The sequence below is a fragment of the Orbicella franksi genome, chromosome 14 (assembly GCF_964199315.1).
Source record: "Orbicella franksi chromosome 14, jaOrbFran1.1, whole genome shotgun sequence".
Classification (NCBI taxonomy): Eukaryota; Metazoa; Cnidaria; class Anthozoa; order Scleractinia; family Merulinidae; genus Orbicella; species Orbicella franksi.
Genome location: NC_138158.1, coordinates 1,462,111 through 1,483,289, shown reverse-complemented (window position 1 = coordinate 1,483,289; position 21,179 = coordinate 1,462,111). Strand labels below are relative to the sequence as shown.

General features: G+C 37.8%; 2 protein-coding genes across 2 annotated transcripts; both read right to left on the bottom strand.

Annotated features, from left to right (window-relative positions):
* Positions 1-1,568: 1,568 nt before the first annotated feature.
* LOC145468590 (uncharacterized) lies at positions 1,569-8,455 on the bottom strand. The gene is made up of 9 exons (XM_081452323.1): positions 8,383-8,455; positions 7,779-7,935; positions 7,447-7,570; positions 6,362-6,449; positions 5,554-5,577; positions 4,491-4,620; positions 3,390-3,492; positions 2,815-2,896; positions 1,569-1,734 (listed from the first exon to the last, which is right to left on the bottom strand). Exons 1-9 carry the CDS (start codon positions 8,453-8,455, stop codon positions 1,697-1,699), a joined length of 819 nt encoding a protein of 272 aa, XP_081308449.1. The 3' UTR covers positions 1,569-1,696.
* On the bottom strand, positions 8,199-20,497 carry LOC145467927 (uncharacterized). Its single transcript, XM_081451563.1, has 11 exons — positions 20,424-20,497; positions 19,429-19,496; positions 18,457-18,510; positions 17,363-17,534; positions 16,361-16,485; positions 15,078-15,230; positions 14,554-14,888; positions 14,047-14,323; positions 11,567-11,901; positions 10,806-11,088; positions 8,199-8,763 (listed from the first exon to the last, which is right to left on the bottom strand). The coding sequence occupies exons 2-11, from the start codon at positions 19,487-19,489 to the stop codon at positions 8,525-8,527; spliced, it is 2,034 nt and encodes a 677-aa protein (XP_081307689.1). The 5' UTR covers positions 19,490-19,496; positions 20,424-20,497; the 3' UTR covers positions 8,199-8,524.
* Positions 20,498-21,179: the final 682 nt, after the last annotated feature.

Genomic DNA, 21,179 nt, shown 5'->3' with positions numbered 1-21,179 from the left:
ACGCCTTATGTCATCACATGCGTTTTATTTCTGTCCCTTCTCGCTTGACGACCTAATAAAAAGGCAGAACGGGTTGTAAGGTCCACGATGTCCAATTCGCTGGCATACACTTTTAAAGTACTTGGACGGAAAAGTCATACTCTTCCCAAGTGTTTTGTTTATATTCCACGCGAGACTAAAAAGGACCGGGGATTTAAGGGGGTGGAGCCCTGGGGACCAGGGTAAGAGCAAATATTTATTTTTGTGGTAATATTACCTTAACGGCGCGGTGGCTTTGTGACCCCTCAGTCTCTATATTTAACAGGGCTGAGGGTTTTCTAAGCTTACAAACACCATTTGAGCGGTAGATTACACAATCTTGAAGTGGTCCGAGACTGAATACTATGTTAAAAGCCATGTTCTAATTTAATACTCCAAGTTTCCCAGCGCTTTTTCTCCAACCTCTCGGCAATTTCTAACCAATTCTTGTCTTAAAACTATGTCCACTTTTTCGAGTCTAATAACGTTTTGTGTTGTACCTTGGTCCTTTTTGCGGGCTGAATATCAAGATGGACTACTGTTGGCAAGGTCCTACAGTAAAAGATATTACATACCAAAGGTTGAATCTAGTTTCAAGATGGTGGAATATAAGTAATACCGATCCGAAGTTTGACATCATACTCCTTTTGACCCGTCAAAGAGACGTCATTCTATTAGCTAGAGATGAAGTTTTTTGGCGACTGTGGTCTCCTTTGATATCAGCCAAAAACTACCAAGGCACTACATAACAAGTTATTCGACCCAAAAATTAGACGTCGTGGCAAGTTGGCACTACGTTTACGAGCCATGACTCACATCTTAGGGATTATATTTCCATCAAATGTTTAAGAGACGGGGTTCTAATACCTAGAGATGAAATATGCGTTCGAAAAGCATTTAAGGTTACATTGTTTGGAAAATAGCGAAAGCATTCCTAAAAAGTTATTAGCGTGTGGAAATCCATAGTTATGCGTGCTTCTAAGTAAGTCTTGATACGTAAACCATATTACATTTGTGTTGTTTAGTTCTGCATGTGCGCAAATGATATTTTCCGGTTGCGTGTGGGGTTAGAAAGCTAGTAATTGCAGCAGTTGTATAAAATCAAAAAGGGAAACAAATTGGCAGTGTACTTCTAGCGGGGGAATTGGCAGCAGGAGATTCTGTAGTGAATTGGAAGACAGCTTCAGCCCGCCGGGAAATACGCAGTCGTTTCGGTGGGAAACTGGGAAATGGAAACAGTCCTTTCCACCATTCCCGCCCCAGACCTTCGTTTTCTGAACTAGGTAAGACACGAAGCCATCAGGCATGCGCAAAAAAGAGTAGCTCTGGGGGACGCTTTGGGGTCGAGAATGTCCTTTCCAATGGAAGGTTTTCAAATGCTGTCAAATGGTGCACACCCATCCCTTCTCATTTTGTTTGCTGGTTTTCTACACAAATGGTAAGCGCTCAAGATATCTAAAGTCGCTTCTTATAGTTTCAAACTCACTGAGCAAGTTTCAAACTCGCTGAGAAATAACCATTCCTCTGTAACCGTCTAGGCGTCCGAGAAACTTAAAACCTGGACTTGAATAAGTCGAAAAAGAAACTTCAATCATAAATCTTTTATTTTTTTCACTCATTTCCTTTCATTGCATATTACGCGCATGCTTTTTGTGCTCCATTCCCATTCCGCTGACTGTTAAGACCCAGACGGCGGGCTGGACGCCTGTGGTCTAGCTGCAAAACAAAATGCAAAATCATTTTATTTAACTGATAATCAATAACTTTATTATATCTCAGCTGGTATGCACACTGTGATTGATCAGTTTAGCGGGCCGTATTCTACTGTACGGCCCGCTATATTTTAAAGCTGTTTTTGTTGCCAAAACGTTTCGTTATTTATCGCCAAGTCTTCTTAAATTTTATAGCAAGTAAAAGTTTAAAGCTTTCCTTTACTTTAAATTGTGTACTAAAACGTGCTTACGACTTAACAACGATTTCATATTGACTCGTTTTGCTTCCGACGTGCGTCAGAAATTTGAAGCCGTTGCGCGTGAAAATAATTTGTTCCCGAAACCATCAGACACACAGTAGAGATTTAATAGCTATGTTACTAACCTCGTCTTCTCGGTCCGTACTATAAGTTACTGATCCTCGTTTTTTCCCCTTCGATTTATGGCCCAAGCGCGAAGCGCTTGGGCCATAACTAACAGTACGGTCCGTAACTTACAGTACGGCCCTCGAACTCGGTAAGTAAGAGGTATGTTTGTCTTGGGTCGAAATTTAATCAGCTTAAAGCATTATACAGCTACCTTTCCTTGAAACTATTATTAGTCCGAGACTGCTTTATTTACTCAGTTTATGTTATACAATTTATCTTTAGCCGCCAAATTTCCTCTAGGTAGATGAAAAACGCGAGACCAATACACAGTGGAAATGAAAAGAAAAAAAATAGGACTTGAATTAAGTAGGAATATCAATTCTGTCTTCGAAGTACTGTCATAATTTTTTTATCAATATTTTCATGGTAATTTATACCGCTAGCTAGGAAAATTAAAACCCAAATTGGCTGTATTCGAGAAGTGAAGCGTGTTCCCATAACAACTTGAGTCTCGCAAGGTCTCATACCAATGGCTTGATACCCTTTGAGAGGACAATAGAAAACACAACAGAAACAATGCCCCTAGCCCCAAAACAATAACAACTGCTAGCAAGGAAAAAATATTACAAGCTTACGAGAGCTACCACACTTCTGACAACAAGAACAAAAAGTAAATACTATTTTGAATAGTTTCAAGTCAGCTGATCTTAACCTACCTCGATAATTATTTAGAGTCCATGCACTAATCTTTTCATTGAACACTGCAGTTGCCGTTTCCTCTCCCTTTGTAATCTTTACCTGATACACAAGCAAAATAAATATTACTCGACGACGCTTGGAATTTATAAAACGGGTAACGGCAATAATGCAGTGTTAGTTTAGTGCTAGTAGATCATAGAGCAGATCACTTACTTTGGTTTTAAATTACCACGCTAAGTAATTAGCTTAAAATAGCGAAGCGACAATTTCTGGTCCGGAGGATCATTTGCGGTACAATTTGGGGATGATTTGCAGTTCCGGGATCATTTGCGGGCCTGCACAACTCGTTCGCACAGATTTTCCCGCGCTTCGGGTCGGTTACAGGCGTCTGCTTCGAGTATTGATTGGTTAATTGGACTGTCTACCTCCTTCATGATTGGTCAGAGGGATGTCATCGGTTTTGGTTTTACAACACACAATTGAAAACCGCTCTTAGTGTTAACCTTTGTAGGGAAACATTACTTCAAGTGCCAGTGACTGAACTCTTTACACTACGTCACGAAAAATACTTTTACCGGAAATATCACTGTACCTCTTTAAGAGTCCAATCAACTGTTGTCGATGGTTTTACCAGAATCCACTCCATGGTACCCACGTTAATATCCCTGAAACTGGCGCTGATGACGAGTTGGTTGCTAAAGAGAGTAAACAAGTGAAAACAAGCGATAGGAACCGGTTTTTACAGATTTTCCCTCCGTGTAATAAGTAAGTAAGTAGGTAAGTAAGACTTTATTTTACGAGGGTAACATTTGACAGTAATAAAACTGATAACCTAATGGCCCTCAATAATAAAATTTGAAAAAGAAAGAAATAGTAACAATCGTAACAATGTTAAAAATAATTAAAATAAAATAATTAAGCCTATATACATCGTAAAATATTTATAAAATGTGATTATTTACTTTTACGTGAGTAAAAGTATTTTGTAATCGTGAGAGAGATAAATTGACGAGAGTAATCGTTGGGAATTTTGGAAAGGAAGCCCAGTTCTCGACCCCGGTACTACTCGTTTTAAAATCGCCGACCATGTGACCAAAAGAAACGGAGGCTCTGGAGATGAGAATGACGAAGCCCTAAGAGGAACCGGAATCGCGCTTTGTGGGCGCGGATGCAATTTTTTTACATAGACAAATAAATAAATATCTTAATTAATCACTCTCCCAATGGGGCTTTTCAGGGCCATAGAAACCAAATGATGAAATAAATAATGCATATAAACATAGCATGGTTAAAAATCCCAACTGAAAAAAAGGCAGCCACTTGAAGTTTTAAAAGCGTGGTCCAAGAGTTGAACAAGGGTCTACCGAGAGACAACTCTAGCTAAGTGGTCCGAGCGGAACTTGAACCTGCGACCTCCGATTTCAATTTTTTTTTCAACTCCGGCGCCATAACCAATCGGCCACGCTGCCTCCCCCCTTCTTCACCTATAAAAGGTATCAGTTCTCTCTGAGATATCATTCCAGACGTATTGTGTTTCCAGCTGCCAGGATAAACATTGGTCATTTTATGAAACATGTTAAGCTATACCAAACCACGAGTTTTATCCACAAACGGGTGCGATGATAACCCCCTAGGTCTCCCCCCCGACCGGGGCCCCGCCAGCTCGGCTGAAGACATGATGAACATTTCATACCCTTCTGTTGCTTTGTTGGTCAAGTGTTTAAATTTAGTTTCTTTGCCATCTTCTCCTTCAATCCTAACAACCATTGAGAGAATATTTTTAGCCTCTGTGTCCGATCCGTAAACTTTGACCGAGTAGGAAACTGTTGAAATAAACAGCATTAGGGTTAGGGTTAGCCCTAACAGGCTTCACATTTATCTCTTCTAGAATAATACGTATATGCATGGACGCGTGTAGATATGGAACTTCGAGCTGCGCTCACTCGTGAGATATATAGAGGATATTACACGGTGGCGAGAAGATATGAATTTTATATTATACACTAACGAATTTAAAACAATTTTTAAAAGAGAAACTTGATATCTTTGAAATCATCGATATCTTCACTAGTGAGGATATGGAAAATACGCCACTCGAGTCCCGGATGTGGTTTCGTACGAATTTTACGAGTGGTGCATTTTCCAGTTAAACACTCGTGTCGATATAATAAAAAGTTAAATACGAGAATACAAATTCCATATCCATAATTCCAAATTCCATAAAAATAACGACGTTTTTGACGATTTTTGGAAGATTTCCGACCAGTTTCCGAAATTTTACAAGTATTCTCCAAATGATTCCTAAGCCACACGCACGTTTCGGAAGACATTTTCCGAAAATTTCCGAAGATTACCGAAGTTCCCAGAAGACTTTCGAGGAAGATCTAAAGATGTTTCGATCAATACCAACAAATTTCAGTACAGTGAAAGGGTCAAGCATGCCTTGATATCAAACATTACGTCATTGATATCTTTACAGTTAAATTATCGTAAGTTACCACGTGTTCAATTGCGGCTTTTCTAAGGGCTGGAAATCCTTGTAAATCACCGCAGTTTATATAATAAATAAATTTTCAAGCCGTTGACGATTGAAAGCTTTCCAGCGGCTTCTAAGTAGCTCTAAATACCCTCATTAGAACGGTTTCTTAACTTTATCTCACTAACTTCTTTCATCATAATACAAATTAATTTATTTATATTTTTTGCATTTATTTATATTTTACATTTTTTTTTTGCGTCATTCCCATTCTACTTACCGTATGGATTAAGCCAGGCGCTAGCTGCAAAGTAAAATACGTGATAAGTTTATTAAATTGACTTCATAAAGCTGTTTGTGTTACACTTTAATATCATAATGCCCAGCTGCCGCTATTATTACTCAGTGCGGTCAAGAGAGCATGAATAGGAGAATTATTCTCCCACACTCACGTGAGCCTTCTCTGATGAAGGCTCGATTTTCGCCGCTCTCTCGAGTCTGGTCTACGTTGCTCCGCGAGAAGAGACGGCTGGACGCGTGAGCGGCAACTTTCGGGGGCGGACCGTATAATGAACAAGCAATAAATTAGCAAGCGTACAATTTTGAGAGAATTTTTTATTCCTTAATTGCACTCGCTTTCATATGATTAACGTATACAGATTTCAGAAAATTATCGTAGGGCATTGGGAATCGTAAGGCATATATCAAAGATGTGCAAAAAGTATTATTGCGAAATTAAAAGCGTACTGTCAGAAAAGTTCAAATATGACGTGAAGAACGGTCTCTTCTATTTTGAGGTAGTATCTTAATATTACATTTGGGCAAGGACAGAAAAGAGACTTTCTAAAGAGGAAAAAAATACGGCAGCTTAGTCTTTTTCGTTCTTAGTTTTTCTTTTTCACGGTGTTCTTTCATTTTTTTCTTTAGTTATTTTTTTTTTCTGGTTTTGTTGGCCGTTTACTGGTCTATGGGTGCGTTGGAAAGTTTTAGCTTGAATAAGGTCCAGTTCTAAGAGTACGCATGGGCATTAGATTTCTAAATTAAATATTATTTCCCAGTTGTTGTAAAGTTTTGCCATTAGGACTTACTGGAATACCAGCGGATGCTTGACGGCCATGCTGGAATGGTTTCCTTGAACACTGCAGTTCGCGTTTCGTCTCCCTTTGTAACCTTCACCTGATACAAAAGGAAACCAAATATTCTATAAGTGACACGTTCTTGGCATTTGAGTAGGGTAAAGGTTAAGTCTGCATACGAGCCAGATGGCCCAGATGGCCAGAGCTTATCCCGGTTTCTGTAGCATGATGCGACTAGGAATATTTCTACTTCCCTCCGGATGGGATGCTAGTCCATCGCAGGGTTACCCCCAGCATTAAACTCGCCAGTACACATTTGTACACCTAGGTGGAGAGAGGCACCTTGAGAGTAAAGTGTCTTACCGAAGAACACAACACAATGTCCCCGAACTAAGTCTCGAAGCCGATCCGGAGTCGAGCGCATTACTCATAAGACCACCGCGCCTCCACAAGTAGCACAACATTAATGGCTAGTTTAGAGCTAGATGTTTGTATTACTTTTACTGCAGATACCAGGCCTAAAAATGCGCATATTTTCCGTTTGTTTGTCGATACAAACAAGTCTTTCACCCACGGTGGCAAACTTAAGTAAGCAAACGAGTAATTAAGTAACTAGGCAGGTAGATAGATAGAGGTAGATAGCTAAGTGAGGAAGTATTGTATTGTAGGTAATTTATGTTTTGTTTGTTCAAACCTGAATTTTTTTCAGGCTTTAATTCACAATTAGCTTAAGTTGTGTGCATAACTGCGATGATCAGCCATGTCTTCATAATTTTCTCCGCAGTTCAAATATACTGATGATATTTCATATATTCACTTGTATTCTTCATCATCTAAGGGTATATTACGAACTCACAATAATTATGATCAGCTCCCAGTTGGCTTGATAGCTCAGTTGCTAGAGCACTGCACCGGTGTCGCAGAGATCATGGGTTCAAATCCCGTTCAAGCCTGACTTTTTTTTAGGCTTTAAATAATTTCACAGTTGCTTAAGTTTTGTATATAACTGCGATGATCAATCATGTCTTCATATATATTTCTTCGCAGTTCTAATATATGATCCTTCATGTATTCACTTGTAAATTACATCGCTGTACCTCGTTAAGGGTCCAGGTACCACTTCCGAAAAAGGTGTCTTGGACTCTTCTTGGTTTTATCTCAATCCTCTTCACAGTGCCCACATCAAGATCATAGAACTCTGATACAATCACGTTTAGGCTGCTAAAATAATAAAACGATTGACGAAGTCATCGATATTCTAAAATTTTTTCTGTCTGCTGGAAGTTCAGAGAACTTCCATATCTAAGCAGTCTCCATTGAAGGCATTCCGGGTTGAACGGGTCCAATATAGAGTAGGGTATTCATTTTAAGGTCAGGTCTGAAATTCATGTTTTGGTCTGAATTAGGGTAAACGTTTCAACAAACGCACCGCACATCCCCGCCTGAGGCTCTCGGAATGCCCTCACGGTTTTGCCTTCTACTGCTTGGAACCATTAGTTCTCTCCTGAGAGGGAAGTTGTTGCCAGAAACCCACCCTACCAAAACGGCTGCATCAGATATCAGAGTCACCAGTATCTCAACGGAACCTGACATTCGAGGAGAACAGATCTAGACGCACTTATAAAAAATCTTAGAAACGATGTAAAAACTGTTCAATCGCTGTACTTTGACATAAAAACTGTTATACCGAACTACTGAGATTTAACAATTTTGACATCGTTTCTAAGACTTCTTTTTGACTGGGTCTTAGAAGGAAACGGAATCGCGTTTTGTGGACACGGGTCGATTTCATTTTCGTCCTTACGACGATTATCAGTTGAGAAACACGCGACGAAAGTTTGGTGACCAGGTTTTAACGTTCAACTTGCGTTAGTGTCCTGGGCAACTGGTTCCGTTTCCATTGGCAACTTGTCGACCTTTGACGTCACTGGCAGCAAAGCACATTGTCAACATTGAAAACGTGGAAAATTGTCAATGGCAACACCGTAATTCTAAGTCCAAAACTTCGTCACCAAAGCTCCATCGCGCCTTACTCAACTGATAATCGTAGTAAGAAATACCAATTCTTTCTGCGAAGTCGTTGCAAACACATTTTGTTCCAAACATTACACCCTAAAAGGTGCTAGAATAACTATATCTCTAATCTCTATCGATAAAAGGGTAAACGACACAAAGCTACCAAAGATGACTACGAAAAGGTGTGCAAAGCACTCCCGTCACTGGTACATGTCCCCCCGGACCCTGAAAACAGAGCAACACAAAGGATAATATATCATACTTTTCCCTGACTAGTGTTGTCTCGTGCAAGACATGATCCGCTGTTTTTTGTTTCCCTTGTCCTTTAATCCTTACAGTCAGTTCGTAGTCACTCCTTGCATTGGAGTCCGGAGTGTAAACCTTCACTGTGTACTTAACTATTGAAAAAAAAAAAGCAAAGCTGTTATGAAATTTTTTAGTTGGCGTATTGAAACTAGCTTAAGTCCACATACATCTCTTTTATGTTGGCATTATTAAACTGGAAGCTACTCGCCAGGCCCTGTTTTTAATTATGCTGAATTTTTGTATTAAATATTTATCAATTATTCACGAGTACGCATTGCATTGGATAGCCAACGAGGAACTTCAAATCATCTCATATCCAAAGAGCGCGAGTGAAATAGTTTGTTTTACTAAAAACGCCTCCAAAATATAAAAACCTAAGATACTATATAAAAAAAGAACGCTGTTAAATGTAGAGCATGGTATAATGGCTCACATACCATGATGGCTAAGCCATTGAAAACTTTAAATTGCATTATCCAATGATCATTTTCTAATTTGTTTATTAAAAACTGGATCATTGGATAATGCATTTCAAGAGTTTTCAATGGCTCAGCCATCATGGTATAGATACCTCTTACTAAGCGAGTTCGAGGTCCATACTGTAAGTTACGGACCGAATTTTTTCCCCATTGATATATGGCCCAAGCGCGAAGCGCGCGGGCCACAAATGGAAGGGGAAAAAACGAGGATCCGTTACTTACAGTACGGACCAACAAGACGAAGTTAGTAAGATATTTATTATATCTCTGTGTGTCTGACGTGTTCGGGAAAGGGATCTATTCACGCAGAACGGCTTCAAATTTCTGACGCACCTCGAAAGCAAAGCAAGCCAATTTGAAATCGTTGTTAAGTGACTCTTAAGTCGTCAGCAGGTTTTAATACCAAATTTCAGAAGTTAAAGAACGTTTTAAACTATTACTTGCTATAAACTGCAACTTTAAATTTTAGCGAGCCGTACAGTAGAATACGGCCCGCTAAATTGACCAATCACAGCGCTTACTTACTGAAAGATATAATAAGAGCCATTATACCATGCTTTACAAATATGGTAAGCGTACGCACAACTTTTAGAGGCGTTCCTATTTTTATAGGTTTCTATATTTTGGTGGCGTTTTTAGTAAAACAAATTTTTTCACTCACACTTTTGGGATATACAACAACAACAACAACAATTTATATCTACTACTGTAAACAACTAAAAGAATTTACAAGATTATATAAATAAATAAATAAATAAATAAATAAATAAATAAATAAACAGTACAGTACATACAGTAGTGGGACACCCAAAATATGAGATGATTATGTATGCACTGTAGGCATAAAGGTGTGTTTATTGCATGGCTTAATTTTTTTCCAAATTGGGTATAGTTTTATTGCGAACGAAAACGGTAGGTGACCTGCTAAGGTAAAGAGGAAGACCACAAGGGTGTATTTACCTTAACATCTGTTAACTCATTTCGGGTTTCAAGAAAATGAATGAAGCTGCAACGTCTTAAGTGACGCGAATTACCTTTTAAGACACTGTCAGGGACTGAATAACATTTTGCCCTGAATTTTGGTCAAGATTTGGAAAACTGGGCGGCACATCCCCATCTACCAATAATTCCAAGGAGTATTCCTATTTTGCCACCACAGACTCCCCCCAACCCTCCCGACCCACCAAGAAGAGAGATAACTCATGAAGGCCATTGCAGTGTACTTGCCAATAAGGATGCATTCCTTTGGGATAATTCTGGTCAGGATCAATGATCCAAGATCACTTGTATCAGGATGCATTTAAAGACTATAAATCCTTTATCAGAGTGGAATCATCGGGTCCTTTGATCCACCAAGATCCGAGTGATCTTGGACAATTGTTCCCTGATCGAGAAGATCCCAAAAGAACGCACCCTTGTATAAATGGTATAGAGAGATAAAGTTCTTATTCTCTTTTTTCCAACTGCTCATAATTCACTCTGTTTGCTCCCTAATTTTCCATAAATTATTATTTTTAAATACTCTTGGGAGGTCTGCGTATTCTCAGGAACATTTTGCAACAGTAGTTGATCCAAAATTTGGGGGGCAAACAGGGCAAACAGAGTGAATTACGGGGGATTGTAAAAATAGAGAATGAATTAAATAACATTCTTACCAAGGCAGCCAACCAATCGTTTCACGCGAAATGCCAGGAGATCCGCGATGTTGTTGTAACTGGTGACCCTCGCCGCATTTGTATCTATGACGTTATCTGGCTCAGAGACGATGCCTTTCAGCTGTTGTATTCGTGACGCTTTCTCAGCGTTGTGAATAAGGACACCAATCATATTGATGCTGTTGTCTTCTTTCAACGACCTTGCTGTTTGCTCGAGTGTGGAGGTGTCCATAATGTCACCATTCTCATTCTGTGCGTTCCCGTCTGAGAATATGACTAGAATCTTGAGCATTGCGGACGATTTATTAACACTGACATTTTGAACAAAAGTCTTTGGAATTTAAGACCTGCTGTCTTGCAGTGAGTTTCTGGTTTTGTATTTATATAACTGAGGCCAGGGACCCGTTTCTCCAAAGGCCCGGAAACTTTTCGGGCCCGCAAAGCCATTTTTAGTTTATCGGTATTTGAAGACAGAGAGTTGTATACGCCTGAAACTTCTTGTGTGACGAGAACCTCTGTTCATAGTAAGAATTTGTGCATAAAACAGCTCTGTAGTCATAAGGTTCGAGATTTTGCTACGGCTTTTCGGGTGGAAAAACTTTTTGGGACCTTCGAGAAACGGGCCCTTGGTTTTTATTTTCCCCAAATTTTCTATCTTCTTGATATCAATTCTGATAAAAGTCAGAGATAACGCAGATAACCTGAATTTGTTGATCACACAGTCAGACCAAAACAGAAAATAGCCAAAAGTAAAAACTCACCTTTGCCGTATCGTCTTTTCTGTCGTCAGGACGCTTTTCAAACTGTTTCAAAACCATTTTACTCAAGGCAAGGTTTAACAGGTTAAGGCCGCTTCCTCCGTGTTGGTATTCGTTGTCCATGTAATTTACTGTTGCATCTGCGTTTCCAAAACAACTCATTCGCCGCGACGTAGCGTACTTTGCCACAGCAAACTTGAAGTCAGATGACACACTGCGTAGTTTAGGCATTATTTTTTTCAATACGGTTTTAATGTTTCCAACTGTCTTTGAGGAAGTACCTTGACTGTCTTGAATCAGAAAAATCACATCCGTCTTGTCCATGCAAAAGTAAACTCCTGTAATTAGACAACGTTGTTTTATTTTTCGCTACAGATCTTGTGGACATTTACAGGGTATTCTTTAATCTACTGTTGATCAACTATGTGTAATTAGTATAAATCTACCAGCATTCTATCACGAATGCCGTTCTCTAATTGGCTACGCTACGCACTATCAATTCTGTGATAGATAGCCAGTAGCGTAGCAGTGTGCCCTTGTTAAAAAAGTCACGACCGCTTCTTGGCGTTTTCGATTGAAGTGTCTGTGAAGAGGATTTAGATAAAGTTTTGAACGACTAGTAGACTTATATTAAAACAATTAGATTATTCGCTCTCGATTTCTATGCGTGATAGAAATCTCGAGCTCACAATCTAATTGCTTAATAAATTGAGGCCTGTCACTTAGGTTTAGGGTTTTATTTCAATGGAAACTGGATACGATATGACGCATAGCCATCTTATCGCAAGGCGCCTCTTTCAGCTATAAGAATTTAAGCCTTGTATTTGTTCTTGTTCTTGTTCTTGTCTTGTTTATGCCATTTATAAACATATTTACAACATATCGCTACAAAATATCGGTAGGCTTCAGTGTATATGGAAACTAACCGATGAGTGGGCTAACTTTTTGTTAGCCTACGAAACAGACCTGTATTAAACTCCATATGCACTCAAGATCTGAGTAGTCTCTCAACATAATTTGTTATTTACAACATATCAATGTACAAAGCAAGGAAGCCCAGAGAAGCGAATAAGGGTTATGTAAAGGACTACCTTAAGGTTACTTCAAACCGCGGGGCTATTTTAGTCGATTTTTTTTTTGGTCAAGAAAATTAATGTCCGCGAAGCACAAGTTTGCATACTGTGAACGCTAGGGGTTCTGTTTTTTCATTGGCTCGCGGCTTTCAAGTTGACATATTCCTCTGTGAAGGCGTGATATGTTTATAAATCTTTAGAAGGCGAAAACTCGCACTCGTTTTTTGAGAGAATCCCTTCTCTTTAAATGAATTAATAGGGTATGCAGATTTGACGGTTTTCCATGAAATTTGGTCAGAACATTCACTGATAGATATGGAACAAAAGCGTGTCGGCAAATTCCTTTATTTTAAATACTTTCCCCGTAGCGGCCTTTAACGTAACAGGTTACGCGAATTTTTCGATCGCCGAATTTGACAGATCTATAAAAAGATAACCAATAGAGATAAAAGAAAATGCTGACGCGTTTTTGGAGATTGAAGCTTTGTGATTAACACTGCACAGTTATTTTGCATGAACGATCGCATTTGATACCCGATTAATTCGCCGGAACGTCAGTCGGTCATTTTGGAGTTGACGGCCTCTGCCGCCTTTGGAAAGCAAAATCCAAAACAAACCATAATTTTATCGAATTTTACATTTTATAACCCTTCTGTTGATATATAGTTTGTGGGGGTTTCCTTGAAAACAGCGCGCGTACAAATTTTTTTCTGGAGGACTCCCGCGAAGGTTTAGAGTAACCTTAAAAATACCTAAGACTAAAAAAAAAAGAATAAGCACACTAAGAGAAGTAAAATATACTTATACCAAGCAAGATAACTTAAGTTTATAGTCGAACACAGCAACACTAGAGGCATTTTTAATTTCAGTGTTGAGAGAAGTAGCTAATTTAGGGCCTTGAAGAGTCTGAAGACGGAGTGAGAATTTCTTTTCATTTGCTCCACGGTAGGGCAAACGGAAAATTCTTACTTATCATCTTATATTTATGTACGTTTATTGAAACTTTCAGGAAGGCGATTTTTGCGAAGGTACATAACTTTACCCATTTAAAATTTGATGATGTTTTCAAATTATAGGATTGGTGTGTGCATTAAAAGTATAAGGGTGTATTCTACCCGTTTCATTGCTTTTTCAGACAAAAGCTACAACTGCAAAGTATTATTTGCCGCGACTTTTTTTAACAATGGAAACTGCAAGGATCTGAATAACGACAAATTTCGCCCTCAAATCGAAAATCCCTTTGTAAAATTCCGAGGAGTGTTCCTGAATTGCTACTTCTCTCCCCCCCCCCCCCCCCCAACCCCCCTGTACTGGGAGAAACGTACCCAAGAAGGCCATTTTAATTTATTTGCCAGTCCTATACAAAGAGATAAAAAGAGAAAGTTCCAACTGAAAAGAGTAGCTTCTTACCATAAGAACAAGCGAATTCCTTTATTTGGGTTGCTAGGAGATCTGCGACCTTGTCAAGGTAAGCAGAAAAATCGGCTTCTATAGCGTCATCTGGTTCAGTGACGATGCCTTTTAACTCTTGTATTCGTGGTGTTTTCTCAGTGTTGGGAATAAGGACACCAGCTATTTTGATGTTGTTATCGACTCTCAAAACTTTGGCTGTTTTGTCAAGCATGAAGGTGTCCATGATGTCTCCATTCTCATCCACCGTGTTCCCGTCTGAGAATATGACTAGAATCTTCAAAATTAAAAAACAAGTTTGTAAATAAGAAGAATGAAAAACAGGATTGACAATTTGAATAATAGACTTTGGAATTTGTTGCTTGCTATCTTGCAGTATGTTTCCTTCTCTCATCCTTTGTCGTCCCTATACCAATTTTGATGAAAGTGAGAGATAATGCAGATAACTTGAATTTGTTGGTCACACAGTTTAGACCAAGTGGGAAAAATGCCAAAAAGAAATCTCACCTTTGCCGTGTCCGTTTTTCTGTCGCCACGACGCTTGTCAAACTGTTTCAATACCATTTTGCTTAGCGCAAGTTTTAAACGGTTACGACCGCTTCCTCCATGCTGGTATTCGTTGTTCATGTAACTGATTGTTTCCTCTGCGCTTCCGAAACAACTCATTCGCCGTGAAGTAGCGTACTTTGCCAGAGCAAATTTGAAGTCAGTTGACTCACTGCTGAGTTGATTCAGCATTCTTTTCACCACGGTTTTGATGTGTTTAACTGTCGCCGAGGAAATACCTTGACTGTCTTGGATCAGAATAATCACGTCCGCCTTGGTGTTGCAAACAGGACTCTCTGTAATTAGACATTATTAGCAGATCAAGTGAACAGGTTTAAACATGGCATAAATGTTGACTGAACTTTCCCGCACTCATTCGGTCTCTATAGCATACCAAAAGTCTACTAAGAAACAGAGAAAAAATATATTCATAATTTCGAATGAATTACGATGCAAATCACTTAGTCGTGGAACTAAAATGTTACCTGTGATATTGCATTGCTGATGTGAGATGTTGGCAGTATCAATCTCACTTTTATAGTGTCCCATACATCGAACCATCTCCATGTCGCAAAGACATACAGCATGCCTGCACTTCTTCTCTTTCATAAGTCTTGCAGAATATTCACTCACTGGAGCTGTGTTGACAATTGCAAGGTACATCTCACTAAACAGGTAAACCAGTTAAGCAGGGTTGTTCCAGATTAAGCTAAACCGGGTTTAGCGAGAATTTTGATTTAAGTTTTCTAACTTTTCGATAAGGTATTCTGTTTATGTTGTTTGTCATGCAGTTTTAAGCTTGGGTAATCTCAAAATACACAAACCATGAAAAGTGAAAAACAATTTTATTTCAGAAAAGTTACTACTTCGGTTAAATTTTAATCCTAGGTTAGCGTAAACCGGCTTTCGAACAACTCTCCCTGTCGAGTTTAGTTATTACTGATGGATCATGCATTGTTTCACAAAACTCGCTTGACTATTATCTATTAACGGGCAAATGGTTAAAGAAGGGATAAGGGGCCCCTTTCTCTAAAGTCCCGATAGTCACCGGTCCCGAAAAGCTGTTTTTTGTTTCCCGTGTTTTCATTGGAGATCTAGATATTAATAGAATTAAAATTCAAACAATAGAAAAATCACTGAAAAAACGAAATAAAAATAAAATGAAATAGACTGGTTTTTGAGCTAAAACTTGCCCTACAATTCCGGAACTAAAAACAATATGAAGCATAGACCACTCCTCTTTAGGGTACTTCTGGAATATTGTTTTGAAAAGTTTATTTCATTCGCCCTCGTTTATAAGCCATATATACACACGATAGCTCCGAGATAAATTTCTCTCAACTCAAGCAGTGAAGTGCGAGCCGTACGTAATCATACCCCGTTTAACAACAATTTCATTTAGGTGTTCTTCTTTATTACTTTTAACGAATACTTTTTCTCAGAATGAAAAATCCATTTTATCCTGAACAAACCTTTCGAACACAACAATAATTCATCAAGTTTAGAGACAGAAAATCATGGTCGGGACGGTTGGTTTGAATGTCTGATCTTAATTAGCATAGATTTTACGATTTTATTTCTCCGTTTTCTCCTTAGTTCTAGTTTCCATTAAGAAGGTATATCAAACACTCAAGACAGTGTTTGACAACATTTTCAAACACCTCGAAGCTCTAAAAACGTACTCCGCTACGCGTCGTATTTTCAACTAACTTCTCGGTGTTTGGAAATGTGGTCAAACAATGTCTTGAGTGTTTGATATGTTACTCACAACACTTGTTGGTATCTTTGTCGTAGAGGAATTTTTTCGCCTTATACCTAAGTCCTCCGACAACATCACACTTGTCCGGATCTTTATCAAGGTCTTTCTCACAAAAATCGTGAACTTTGCAGCAGCTGATGAAAATAACCAACTAAATTATGAGCGAGAAAAAGGAACAAGAGGGTAACAGAAACTATGGGGGAAGCAAGCTAAAAGGAAGGGAAGGAAACAGAAGAAAAAAAGCATATTAATCATAAATGGAAATATATGATACAGAAATGATTAATTTACAAACCGTGAAGTTAGACAGACGCCGGTAAATATTTTTCGGCGCTTAAAGGAAAACGTCAGGGTTTTCATATAATTTGTAACATGCTTGCATATGCTTTTAGTAGTCAGCACCACTAAAAGCAAAAAAAGCAGGGAATTTTATTGCAATTCCTTCTGCGAAAATGCCTTAGATCTGGCAGAGTAGTTCTAATAATTTAGTTTCCTTCGCGCAAGTTTTTAAATTAAGACAAAATATACCAATTTGCAAAAAACAAAGAAATTAATTGTACAACCCCTACTTTATTTCGTGTTTCAAATTTTAATCAGACCAGATTTTTATGTTCATGTATATTTAGAAACTTTTTGGAAGATCTGATCGAAAGAGTTTCAGACTAATCTAACCTGCTACACCCTGCAAAATATCAAGCTCTATGAAGGAGATATAATTTACTCTAAAAGCGTCGTTGCTTTTTGAGTCTCGTTTGTTCTCTAAGGCCTTTTGTTAAGACTTCATTGTAAGTCCAATTCTCGAATACATTATAGGATTTTAGGACTTAAATTTCAAGATGCGTTGGTAGTTTTAATTCTCAATTTTAAGTTGTAAGAATTGATCTAATTGTAATACGCTTTTGACTATTTTTATCGAAAAAGCTCGATATAAGTAATAAATGTTATTGTTATTGTTATTGTTATTGTTATTGTTATTGTTATTGTTATGGTTTGGAGGAAGTCCATACTTACTAATCAAAGTTGTCCACGTATTTTCCATGTCCACGTGGACCACACCAACAACCGTAAGTGAACAGATTGCAAACATTAGTTCTCCCTGTCGCTCTTTTTACCAATTTTTCCACTAGAAGATACCTTGGTTTCTCGGGTAAACCAGGACATGCTCTTCTCTCTCCTCTCCCTTCTGAAAAATATTATTTAACAATTCTGTTCCAGAGTCGATTCCTTTGTTTTTTTGAAGAAAGCTGATTTAAGAGTTTTCGCCAGAAGATTTTTGATTTGAAATCTGAAATATATGAATTTCAAGAGAATCGGATAGTAAGTGAGTAACTTTATTTGCTTGTCAAATGCATCAAGCGCGATAGGCGTTACTTAGGGACAAGCTGTAGAAATAACGAAAAAGTACTAAAAACGTACACTTGCTACTAGACAGTTAATAAACATGCTAATAGGATACTTCAACATACTAAAAATTACTAAAAATTGCTAAAAACTTACACCAGCTACGATATAGTTACTAAAAATACCAATAAAATACTTCAATATACACTAATGTGAAGATTTTTAAAAATACTAACAAATGAATGCTAACAATATTATAAAATTGGTGATAATATAAAAATGCGTATATAAAAGTGTATGTAACTAACTGTTACATACAACACATGTTTGACAGCCGCTGGACTCTAATAATGTTAGGTCGTTTCTTGTTTCTCTAAACAGAAAAGGTCTAAAAGTTCTTCTTTCGGACACTAACTAAATCACATTTCTCTTTCATCTAATATAGCATTTTATGAAAGAAAAGTGATCAGAAAAAGATAGTTTTCGGTTTTTGAAATGAAAAGAAATCAAGATTTTACTCTGTTTTTCCTGACATTAGCTGATATGTTTCAAACGGAAAAGACATCATAGATGAAAATCACTTACACATAATGGTAAATTACTACGTAAAAGAAGAACGTATCTTTAGTGAGAATATCTGCAAAACATTTCGGTTCAGTCACAGTGGAAAATTAAAATCCGAGTCGTACTCCAAGCACAAAAATGGCACATTAAAACAAAATATCAGCTGGCCAGCCTGGCTTGCAGAAACCATGAAGACTTACCCTCTGTCAGACTTGTTTCTTTTAGTCGATTATGTTTGATAGACGATGCTCGACCTTGAAAAAGAAACCTTTTCGTATTAAAAATTTTGTAACGTATTTATCCCTAAATGCGAGGTGAAGCAGGAATGTTCAATATTTGTAAAACCGTTAAAGGACTAAAAAATAAATAAAAAGATTGTAAAAACAGCAGAGTAACAGCAATCTTTAAGAAGGAAACCAATTTTTTTCATTTTACAAAACATGTTTCGACATTCCTATGTCATCTTCAGTTGTAAATGTTCGACGGTTGTACATTTGAATTTTCATCTTTTGTAAAATGAAAAACGTTGTTCTCTTCTTAAAAATAAAAAGATAAATTTGTTGATCTACTAACTAAAGCAACCGACTAAGTGCTACCCATGTGGAGGAAAGTCACGATAAATAGTTTGAAGGGGCAAATGGCAGCACAAAGGTGGCTCAGTGGTAATGCATTATTAACAATTTCCTACACCATTTTAGGCTCTGTACCGCTTATTACAAGCGCACAAAACTCTTATAAGTCACGTTTTTTACCATCTGAAACATATTACTCCAGAAAAAATTTTAATTGAAAGATATCTTAATGGAAAACACAAATTCCAAATTAATTAAATAAAAAATAGTTGGGATTTTGTGTGGTAATCTTAGTTTTTCTCCTTTCATAGAACTTGAGATTTTACGAACATAATTCGCAAGTTAGATCGGCCCGAATTTCTTCAATAAAATCTTCGAAATATTTTTTAATAGACATATGCATCAAATTATAAAAAAAGGAAGTAAGATCTTTTATTTTAAGACGATGAGATTAAAAACATCGCATGCTTTAGGGGTCATGTGTAACTAACTAATACTTAATTAACCTACAAGTTAAAGCGGATGAAATATGCTTAATCAGACTTAAAAACCAATAAAATAATTTTATAATTTAAAATAATTTAAAATAGTTTACCATACCATAACGTAAACTCATTAGAAGGATTGCCCATCCCACCAAAACGGCGGAGACAATCTTCATCTCTGTGCTGTGTAAAGAAACATGATACACGCCTTGTGACCTCCCGGTACAGTGTCAAATAGATATATTTATGTTTGATACAAATTTCTGCGGCGGTAAGTTACACAGCTTATGCTGTAGTATAATATCGCTATACTGACGCGAGTTCTAACATAACAATGCTAAGATATATGTTTTTCACAGCGTAATGATATCTCGATAACAAAGAGTTAAACGTTAAACTGATGATTTAGGAAGATGGCTGGCAAGAGTTTTTAGCACTTTTCAAACAGCGTTTTCGAGTCCGTGCACAAAGTTTTTCACTATACGATACGGACCGGCCCTGAGCCGGTAAATAACTTATTTATTCCCCCCTCTCTCTTATCGCTTTATCACAAAATTATGGGACCTTCGAAGCAATCGCCACAAGGTATTTTTTCATAACTACATGACTGAGGCGCAGTTAGAGCCCATTGGTGAAATGATATCTAAGTGTGCTACTCGCACTAAATTCATTTACTTTAGATTAGCGGTGACTTGTTAGCTTCAAGAAAAACTTATACGAAGTTTCGTGGCCGCACTGTGATTTGAAGCTTCCGATGTTGATGCTGATGTACTCTGTTCTGACCACAGGACATCGCGTGTCTGTCTTGACCTTTAAGGTACTTTTCATAAATTGCCACCGTAACACAAAGAAATAATCTGCAAGTGTTTCTTCCATATCTAGAGCGAGTTAAGCTGAAGTCTTTTATGTCAAACTGGGAAACCTTTTATTCTTACTATTTCTAAACTGTTATAGTCAGAAAGTGAATCATCTACTCGAGTTAGTGCGTCAGTGGATGAGATATTGATATTTCTAAAGGATAATTATCACTTTGATTTGATTTGTAGAAAGGTGTAAAACTATACTGAAAAAGAAATATAACTTTATGAAAGAATCCAAATTGGGACATACCTTTGGCTAAAAACGGAAAATATCAATTTGTATCATAAGGTCCTCCGTTGGCGATGTGTTCCTGCGAGTCTTCTAAGCTCGTAAAATATAAAGCCAGTTCACAGAAAATAACCATATTATCAGGTGACTGCCAAAAAACACCCCACACCCTTAATTTTTAATGATGTGAAATGTAAATAAACAGTAAGCATCAAACTTGAACCTGCAAAACGAAGCAGGAAAAATATTTTGAAGGATCCGAATTCCTGCTTTTTGTTGAATGTTTTTTTGATGAAATAAGCTCTAAACGACGAGAATTTCAGCACGTTTTATTTCTCGAACGCTCTTCTAGACAAAAATTACTTTCTAAATGTCAATTTCTCTGAAATGTGGGGATCGACAATTATGAATATAATCACCTTTCCGAAATACTATTGAACTTTCCGTAACCAACTACTCAAAATGTCAAGCCTAGGTAGTCGCTCAAGGGAGGTGGTCGCTTACGAGAGATTAGACAATATTGGGTCACAACTTTGCCTCCTTAGCATATGGTAACTGAAGAGACTTACCCGAAGCTTTAAATGTTTTATTCGTGTGAAAAGTCAATTTCGAGAAAAATCCGGTACTTGCCATTGAGAATTTCCGTCTCTTGTACAACCCGGAATGCGATAATGTCCCAACACCTTATTATCCATTTTCGGCTCTATTATCTGTCAAGTGGTCGCTTCCGGGAGGTTGAAAACTAAAGAAAATTTCAAACTTTTAGCTCTGAAAGTG